This window comes from Hippoglossus hippoglossus, chromosome 1 (assembly GCF_009819705.1).
Source record: "Hippoglossus hippoglossus isolate fHipHip1 chromosome 1, fHipHip1.pri, whole genome shotgun sequence".
Lineage (NCBI taxonomy): Eukaryota > Metazoa > Chordata > Actinopteri > Pleuronectiformes > Pleuronectidae > Hippoglossus > Hippoglossus hippoglossus.
This window is the reverse complement of record NC_047151.1, coordinates 25995307-26005078: the sequence shown is the minus strand read 5'-3', so window position 1 is coordinate 26005078 and position 9772 is coordinate 25995307. Positions and strand designations below refer to the sequence as shown.

The 9772-nt window shown below is 40.1% G+C and overlaps 1 protein-coding gene across 1 annotated transcript; it reads right to left on the bottom strand.

Annotated features, from left to right (window-relative positions):
• Positions 1–343: 343 nt before the first annotated feature.
• Positions 344–2003, bottom strand: LOC117766097. Its single transcript, XM_034592842.1, has 5 exons — positions 1991–2003; positions 1549–1881; positions 1033–1372; positions 889–940; positions 344–535 (listed from the first exon to the last, which is right to left on the bottom strand). The coding sequence occupies exons 1-5, from the start codon at positions 2001–2003 to the stop codon at positions 344–346; spliced, it is 930 nt and encodes a 309-aa protein (XP_034448733.1).
• Positions 2004–9772: the final 7769 nt, after the last annotated feature.

The window sequence follows — 9772 nt, the reverse complement described above, 5'->3', positions numbered from 1 at the left end:
AGTTATCATGTTCCATACATCACCTTGTTCACGCTAATGCTGATATTTTACAAAACGGAAAATGTCCTTGTTTGGTGGATTGTTGATCCTCGACTTTATCGCCACCTACTGGCCCAGCATGCTTGTTTGAGTGTTTGTAGTCTTGTTGCTCTCGTCGTGACAGAGATACCATCAGAGATATTAAGGAAAACAAAATTCGTGTGGAAGGAGATTTCTTTTTTTAATGGAGGGGGAAATATCAGATCAAATAGCCCTTTGTTTATGGCGATGTACTAATTTTAGAGGTCCACTAACAGGCCAGTTTGCCTGAAAGTGGAAATAGAAATGCATTTATAGACTGTGTTTACTCGGGTGTTGTTTCAGGTATAAAGCTGACAACAGCATAGGGGCTTTGCTCTTCTTCTTGGGGCTGATGTGACTGGATTTGTGAGTAGAGAGCATCTCTGTTGTTGGGGAATTGGACGCTGCTATAGAGAATATCATCCTCCTGTATTGGTTGAGCCGAGATGTCGTCGTACACTTGACCAGGGCTTATCTGATGAAGAGACAAGAGAAACATTTTTATTTAATATTTCTGTGTGTTTAAAATTCTCTTAATGAAATTAAAAGATTCCAAATGGAGGTCAAATGAATGGGAGGGTTCAATATAGCTGCATTTGCCTGGAATAACTCTTGATGTATATAAAATTAAAAACTGAATTGTACTGAGAAAATAAAACGTGATTTATGTACAGTATTGTAAAATATAACTTTCATGGAACATATGGGACAATGCATCTCTGTTTCATTAGAACAATGGTTGAAGCTGCTGTTTGGACTCGGTTGAACTCTCTGAATAGATGAGGACGTTTGTCTAATGGAAGAAACTGTTAAAATTCTCTGCTTTACCTCCAAGTTGACAGAGGTTTCAGTTCTAGGAGACTGGATGGAAGTCATCTTTCTCCTAGAGAGTGAAATGAATAGGTGAAGCCAGGTTAGTGTGAAAGAGAATGTGAAAGTCATTGATTTGAAGCAGAGCACAGTGATGCTCACCTAATCCACAAGAAGACGATGATGGGTATTATAACCAGGAGAAGAGCAACATATCCTATGGCTGCTTGAGTCCATTTTCTTCTTCTGTGGACAGTGAGCATCTTTTGAAGAGAGCTCTTTTGGAGCATTTTAACCTTGCAGGAGTAGTTTCCTGCATGTTCACTGCTGACGGGGTCTAGAACCAGGTACTTGCTTTGTGTTTTTGTCAGATTCCGAGGTTGATTGTTCAAGTACCAAATGTAGTTCATGTTGTCCGTCAGAGGACAACTGGTTCTGCAGGTCAGCGTGACTCTCTGCCCCTCGGTCACCTCCTCAGAAGGACTAAACTTCACTCTCAGATCTGAAAGATGAGATTGGTCAGTTGATAAAGACGTTCCTGAACAAGTGTCTTCTAAAACAACCCAAATAACCAAGAAGGGTAAATGGAATTGGTTTGTTGAATCAGTTTCCTTATTATTATCGATAGTAACTCTCTATAGAAAGTATGCAGGTATTTAATCTAAATACTGTACCTACCTGTGACGACCAAAGTCACCCCAGGAACAGCCGGCCATCTCCCTGCATTACTTCTTATTCTGAATATGTATTCTGCTGAGTCATTCTTGTTCAGTTTATAGATTGTCAGGATGTGGCTGTTCATCACTCCATGAAACTTAATACGATCTGTATTCGTTATCAGCTCTTCACCAGCTGCCATATCACTTCTCCTATTCTTATACCACAATTTAGACATCGACTGATTGTTCTTCGGATCCGAGTATTCACTAGAGATGTTCACTGAGGAACCTTGCAGAGCACAGATCCTCCTGTTGACATAATTCACTCTGGAGCAGTATTGATCCTGAATACCTGAAACAGAGATTTTAAACAAATCATCAAACAGTTTATCTTTCTCCCATTTACAGGCTCTTGACTCAAATCGTTTATGAATTATAACAGAGCACAAACGAGCTCATACTCACAAACTTCATCTGAGAACAAGTGCTCTACAGCACAGGAGTAAGAGTGAGAAGAGGAGCTGGGAACTGATTGTGGTTCCGGCTCCAATTTTCTCTTTTTGTACCATGTGATGTTTTGAGCTTCAGTCTGTGGACAGCTGGTGTTACAGGCCAGTTTGAAATGCCCCCTGACTTTAGTCTTTTGAACATGTACTTGTATTTCTGTTGGGAGAGAATAAAAAAAACAAACTGCTTCTCACCACTTCATCTCTGCCACGTTAATCGAGATGGGCTAATAACTTGAGTGACCAAACAGTTACTGGATAATCCCTGCCACATAATGATGAGTGAAAATCCATCCATGCTTTCTTTAGTTAATTTGTACACAGACACACACACACACGTTTCCATTCACGACCAATTCATGCCTAACCTTAACCCAACCAGAATTCATATCTCATGGTCCCTAACCAGGACCTCAGTATGACCGGGCTTCAACGTGTAAGGTAACTAACGATCTCTGGTGAAACACTGTAGATCTTTTAAATTGTGAAAACATTATTTAAAGGATTTAGACGTATGGGATTGGGAGTGTGTTTGCATGTAATTATTTGTGAAACTTCACCTCTGGGATATGTGATGGAGCACGGCTCATCTTCTGGTCTCTGCTGATTTGAGCACATTCTGCCTTTAGCATAGGTCACAGTGAAGCAGGCTGATGTGAGAGAATCTGGACAAAAGAAGAACGACATTCTGTGGTGAACAGTGTTTCACAAGCTTTACAATTCAAGGCACCAGGATACGGAGCCACATGTTGTCACTCACCCACTGAGACTTCAGGGGCTCTGAGATGCTCGTAGCCTTTGAGAGCACAGGAGTATGTGACTGATTCCTCGCTGCTGATTAGCTCCTGGTACCAAGGAGACGAGTCCTGATAGAGAAACTCTGTGTTCTTGTACCAGATATAGACCACAGGGCTTTCAGTCAGAGGACAACTGCTGCTGCACATCAGGGACACTGTCTTTTCTCCTGTGGCAGGAAACACCTTCACCTGCAGGTCTGAGATGATGTTGAATAAATCAAGAATTAATGCACTGATGTTTTTGCAGTGATCAATTAATAATCAATAACTGAACCACTGTACCTGCAACAAGGAGCTGAATTTCTCCCCCCTGGCAGTTATTTCGTTTGTCATTAACGTCACTACAACAGTAAGTGTTTTTATCACTCTCTCTCAGATCATTGATCGTAATAGTGAAGTTGCTCTCTTCAGATATGTTCACACGTTTTCCGTCTGCAAAGATCTGATCTTGAACCTTCTTGTTGTCCTCCCAGCGAACAGTGAACCATTTCATGCTTGATTTGGGACGTTGATCTGAGCAGTGTAGATCCACTGATGAACCTTTTAAGGCACAGATGCTTTTTGCTCCAACCCCTTTACCAAAAAAGCATTTTTATAGTTCTTAACTTCTAGTAGATAAATTGTACATTAATTATTTTTGTAAATACCGATTTGCTGTAATATATGTGAAGAGCAGAATCTGAGAAAATATTTTGAACGTCATCTTTTTTTCTTCCAATCAATCTACAATTGACTAATATGCTGATAAACATTTTAAGTTCTTACGGTTCAGTTACGATTCACAGTTAGTATTGTAGAAATAAACGGTCATTCATACCTGAGATGTACAGGAACAAACCCATGAACACACATTCAGCTCCTGCCGACAACATGGCCAGTGTTGTCTTCAGCTTCTCAACAGGAAGTATGACTTTAAATGAATGGTACAAATCTATCACAGAGAAAAAGACTGAAGTCAGAATGGTCTGTTTGTCTGTGAGACGGTTTATCAGACCTCAACTTGGAAAAAATCGCTTACTCATTATTCTTAATAAAAAAAAAGAGTTCTATTCATTTCCTGTGTTATGTGACTCGCCTGCTAACGTGTTAGATTATGTATCTGTGGCTTCTAGAAACTGACAGTAACGTCAGTAAAGCTTTGCCTTGCAGAAATGTTCTCACAACTTAAACACCATGTACATGACGTCATAACCACAAACTCACGAGTTTCATTTGTAAGCAGCAATAGTCTCTTAATAATCATGGAAGTGTTGTTGGGACCTGGTATTTGTGAACTACAGATCGGCCTACATGTTTCATCAAAGCCTGACCACGTGTTTCTTTGTTCGGGAGACAAAGCAGAGCCTCCAGAACTCAGTCTCCCAGGGTGCTTCAACGTCACACAGAGGTGTGAAAACTGACCTTTCAACGACTATTGGTCACTCTGGGCCCCATGACCCATGAGGTCACCAGGCCAATATAAGCCAAGTCCCCTCTCTCTCCGTCCTCTTTCGACTCAACTCCTTCTACTCAACTCTCTGAGAGGAGCTCACCTCTCTTTCTGCTCAACTTCAATGGAGGAGAGGTGCAGCTTTCCAGCTCACCCTGCCAGGGAAACTTCCTCCCTACCCAAGCTCTACCAACCTTCAAGCAGGCCTGCCTGGAGCAGACTGCTAAAACCTTCCAAAAGGCAGTGACGCGAGAGCCTGCTTAAGAACTTCAGCACAAGAGCTGCATCGCACAGCAGAACCACAAACACAGGAGCCACAAACCATCAAGACGACTTCACTGGACTTCGAACAGCATCAACCTTTTTTCCCTTTTCATGGATGGGTAACACAACTGGGCTAAATAATTATTCTAGGCTAAGCAAAGACTGTTTGTTCTATTCCGTGTGATGTTTATAATTTTGATTTGTGTTGCTGTGATATTTTGGTTATAAGTTATTTGAAAGTTAATGTTAGTTATGTTATGCTCTTCACAGTCTTTCTTTGCATGCAACTAGCTACTTTCTCTAACCTGGCACCAAAACACACACACACACACACACACACACATCTCCCCACACATCTCTCTGACCCCCGCCACATGTCGTAAACATACCAGAGGTGATGGTTTATTGCCTTCATAGTGGCCAGCCGCCATTTTGAAAGCACGCTCACTCACACAGACACACACACGCATTCTCACATACACACCTTTATTTAGTAAGTACACCTTTAGTAGTTTGTGTTTTTATACTTTTATTATCTTCATAATAAATGTTTTCTTCAACAAATGTTGTTTTCATTAATGTTGCATAAGTGTGAAATTTGCCAACCTCTACACTGTCAAGAACTCCATATCCTTCAACTTAGCTCACTATCTATATGGTAATTTTGGTTATAGTTATTAATTTAATTGTTAATCAGAGTTCCAAATTTGTAGTTAGTACTTTTATGAGACTTAATCAATAAATTGGCTATCTTTTCCCTTCCTTTGAAGGGTGGTGCCCTGAGGTAACTTTAATCAATTAAAGTTATTATTTAATGTTAATATTCTTAATATTAATACTCAATATTTGTTCTGATAACCACATTTCTTGAATGCCCAAAGGCACACATTGTAATGGTGTCATGTTTAATGAATCATTTGCACAACAGTGTATTGGATGTAACATAATAAACCTAGAGTTCCATCTCCCATTGCCTTTTAACACGTTTCTTAGCTGTTGCTAACATTAAACTAATTTGAAACTAGAATGTTGCTCTGACAGTCCATACCTCCACCAAGGCTAATAAGTATTATGTAATATGTTAAAGCAGCGTTTCCAGTTAATTATCCAGACGGTGGCGGCCACCAGATTGTAGTTTGTTCCACCACATTTTCATCATCAACCAAACCACTTTTACGCTTCTCTTATTATTATAACATGGAATCTCTAGATTGGTGTTTTGCCACATTGCTGCATTGTATCGTTTTGTGTCGTGCAATTTGCAGCACTATTTGCCATGTGCTTGCACTATCATCCCTAAAGTTTTTACCATCCACGCAATCAGTCAGACCTCAGTTTCAGCTGCAGTTGTGTGCTTGTTTGCTGTCACTTGGAATTAACCATATACGTATTGAGTTAAGTTTGTGGGAAACTTCCTGTGTGTATTCTTCCTTTGGCCACGTCCCACCCCTCCACAAAATGTCATGGTTGTCAGTTCAGTTGTTTTTGTGTAATCCTGCTAATTTACAAAGTCAAACACTGATGATTTATGGCGTTTATTCATTGACATTTTTATTGTTGTTTCTATTTCTATTTTGAAAATTAGAAGGTTTTAAGGTTCTTTGTTTTATTTTTTTTGAAAAATGAACTTAATTTGAAATTAAAATGTTTTTTACACTTCCTATCTTTCGTTGCTGTAAGAATTATAACATAATGTTGACGAACTCTGTTTGAGGGGCCAGCCGAGAATGTTGTCCATGCTAATGCTGATATTTTGCTCAATGAAATTTTTCCTCTGTGTTTGGGCCTCTCATCTAAATGCAAACGGCATTTTAACTCACTAATACAGAGATTTATACAAACACCTTCCAATAGTGCAGATTTTTGAAGAACCTGGTTTCTGTTTATCAGTGTGTAAAAACAAAACAGCATTTTGGAAATGATGATGTCACAGTTTACTTCACACGTGCCGACTGTTGCTTTGTGTAATGAGCAGACACCAGAAACAACAACAACAGTGGCAGCTGTTTACCAGTTTCAGTAGTTGTGTTAGCAGTTCTTGGTCCAGTTACAAGTGTGCAGCTAAATGTAGCAGCACAGCTCCACATTTCAAACATTGACCGGAGCTTGACTTGCACAATTTTACTTGGAACACATTATTCTTCTCTGGTGTTTGGTGGATTGTTGATCATAGACTTTTTCGCCACCTACTGGCCCAACAAGCTCGTTTGAGTGTTTGTTGTCTGCAGTAGTTTAGACAAGGCCTTTGTCTGTAGTGATGTGCTAATTTTAGAGGTCCACTAACAGGCCAGTTTGTCTGAAAGTGGAAATAGAAATGCATTTGTAGACCTGTGGTCAATCATGTTGCAACATAAAAAAACATATTACATTTTTTATTTCTCATTTTCGTCATAAGACTCTTTAATTACATTCAGCATAGCAGGTAACATGTCAAGTAAATGCCATTACAATCAAAGTAGCCTATTAATACAAACATATAAAATAATGAATATGGTCTGAGGCAGCTTTTAATTTTGAGTAGTCACAAAGTCTGAATCACTTATAATAACAGATGTTTGCTCAGGTGTTGTTTTGGGTGTAAAGCTGACAACAGCATAGGGGCTTTGCTCTTCTTCTTGGGGCTGATGTGACTGGATTTGTGAGTAGAGAGCATCTCTGTTGTTGGGGAGTTGGACGCTGCTTTAGAGAATATCATCCTCCTCTTTTGGTTGAGCCGAGATGTTCTCATACACATGACCTGGGCTTATCTGATGAAGAGACAATTTTATTTAATATTTCTGTGAATTTAAAATTCTCTTAATGAAATTAAAAGGTTCCAAATGGAGGTCAAATGAATGGGAGGGTTCAATATAGCTGCATTTGCCTGGAATAACTTGATGTATATAAAATTAAAAACGGAATTGTACTGAGAAAATAAAACATGATTTATGTACAGTATTGTAAAATATAACATTCATGGAACATATGGGACAATTCATCTCTGTTTCATTAGAACAATAGTTGAAGCTGCTGTTTGGACTCGGTTGAACTCTCTGAATAGATGAGGACGTTTGTCTAATGGAAGAAACTGTTAAAATTCTCTGCTTTACCTCCTCCAAGTTGAAGGAGGTTTCAGTTCTAGGAGACTGGATGGAAGTCATCTTTCTTCTAGAGAGTGAAATGAAGAGGTGAAGCCAGGTTAGTGTGAAAGAGAATGTGAAAGTCATTGATTTGAAGCAGAGCACAGTGATGCTCACCTAATCCACAAGAAGATGGAGGTGGGTATTATAACCAGGAGAAGAACAACGATTCTTATGGCTACTTGAGTCCATTTTCTTCTTCTGTGGACAGTGAGCATCTTTTGAAGAGAGCTCTTTTGGAGCATTTTAACCTTGCAGGAGTAGTTTCCTGCATGTTCACTGCTGACGGGGTCTAGAACCAGGTACTTGCTTTGTGTTTTTGTCAGATTCAGAGGTTGATTGTTCAAGTACCAAATGTAGTTCATGTTGTCCGTCAGAGGACAACTGGTTCTGCAGGTCAGCGTGACTCTCTGTCCCTCGGTCACCTCCGCAGAAGGACTAAACTTCACTCTCAGATCTGAAAGATGAGATTGGTCAGTTGATAAAGACGTTCCTGAACAAGTGTCTTCTAAAACAACCCAAATAAGCAAGAAAGGTAAATGGAATTAGTTTGTTGAATTAGTTGCCTTATTATTATCGATAGTAACTCTCTATGGAAAGTATGCAGGTATTTAATCTAAATACTGTACCTACCTGTGACGACCAAAGTTACCCCAGGAACAGCCGACCATTTCCCTGCATTACTTCTTATTCTGAATATGTATTCTGCTGAGTCATTCTTGTTCAGTTCATTGATTGTCAGGATGTGGCTGTTCATCACTCCATGAAATTTAATACGATCTGTATTCGTTATCAGCTCTTCACCAGCCGCCATATCACTTCTCCTATTCTTATACCACGATTTAGACTTCCACTGCAGGTTGTAAGGGTCCGAGTATTCACTGGAGATGTTCACTGAGGAACCTTGCAGAGCACAGATCCTCCTGTTGACATAATTCACTCTGGAGCAGTATTTATCCTGAATACCTGAAACAGAGATTTTAAACAAATCATCAAACAGTTTATCTTTCTCCCTTTTACAGGCTCTTGACTCAAATCTTTTATGACTTATAACAGACCACAAACAAGCTCATACTCACAAACTTCATCTGAGAGCAAGTGCTCTACAGCACAGGAGTAAGAGACAGGAGAGGAGCTGGAAACTCGTTGTGGTGCCGGCTCCAATCGTCTGTTTTTGTACCATGTGATGGTTTGAGCTTCCGTCTGTGGACAGCTGGTGTTACAGGCCAGTTTGAAATCCCAACAGTCTTCAGTCTTTTGAACATGTACTTGTACTTCTGTTGGGAGAGAATAAAAAAACAAACTGCTTCTCACCACTTCATCTCTGCAAACGTTAATCGAGATGGGCTAATAACTTGAGTGAGCAAACAGTTACTGGATAATCCCTGCCACATAATGATGAGTGAACATCCATCCATGCTTTCTTTAGTTAATTTGTACACATACACACACACATGTTTACATTCTTGACCAATTCATGCCGAACCTTAACCCAACCAGAATTCATATCTCATGGTCCCTAACCAGGACCTCAGTATGACCGGGCTTCAACATTTAAGGTAACTAACGATCTCTGGTGAAACACTGTAGATCTTTTAAATTGTGAAAACATTATTTAAAGGATTTAGACGTATGGGATTGGGAGTGTGTTTGCATGTAATTATTTTTTAAACTTCACCTCTGGGATATGTGATGGAGCACGGCTCATCTTCTGGTCTCTGCTGACTTGAGCACATTCTGCCTTTAGCATAGGTCACAGTGAAGCAGGCTGATGTGAGAGAAGCTGGACAAAAGAAAAACGACATTCTGTGGTGAACAGTGTTTCACAAGCTTTACAATTCAAGGCACCAGGATACGGAGCCACATGTTGTCACTCACCCACTGAGACTTCAGGGGCTCTGAGATGCTCGTAGCCTTTGAGAGCACAGGAGTATGTGACTGATTCCTCACTGCTGATTAGCTCCTGGTACCAAGGAGACGAGTCCTGATAGAGAAACTCTGTGTTCTTGTACCAGATATAGACCACAGGGCTTTCAGTCAGAGGACAACTGCTGCTGCACATCAGGGACACTGTCTTTTCTGCTGTGGCAGGAAACACCTTCACCTGCAGGTCTGAGAGGATGTTGAA

What these genes read in the sequence shown, in the direction of transcription:
- LOC117766097 (XM_034592842.1), bottom strand. An exon ending in GGTGACTTTGGTCGTCACAG is followed by an intron (nt 1,373 to 1,548) that starts GTAGGTACAGTA and finishes CTCATCTTTCAG; the next exon opens with ATCTGAGAGTGAAGTTTAGT. An exon ending in AAACCTCTGTCAACTTGGAG is followed by an intron (nt 536 to 888) that starts GTAAAGCAGAGA and finishes TCTCTTCATCAG; the next exon opens with ATAAGCCCTGGTCAAGTGTA.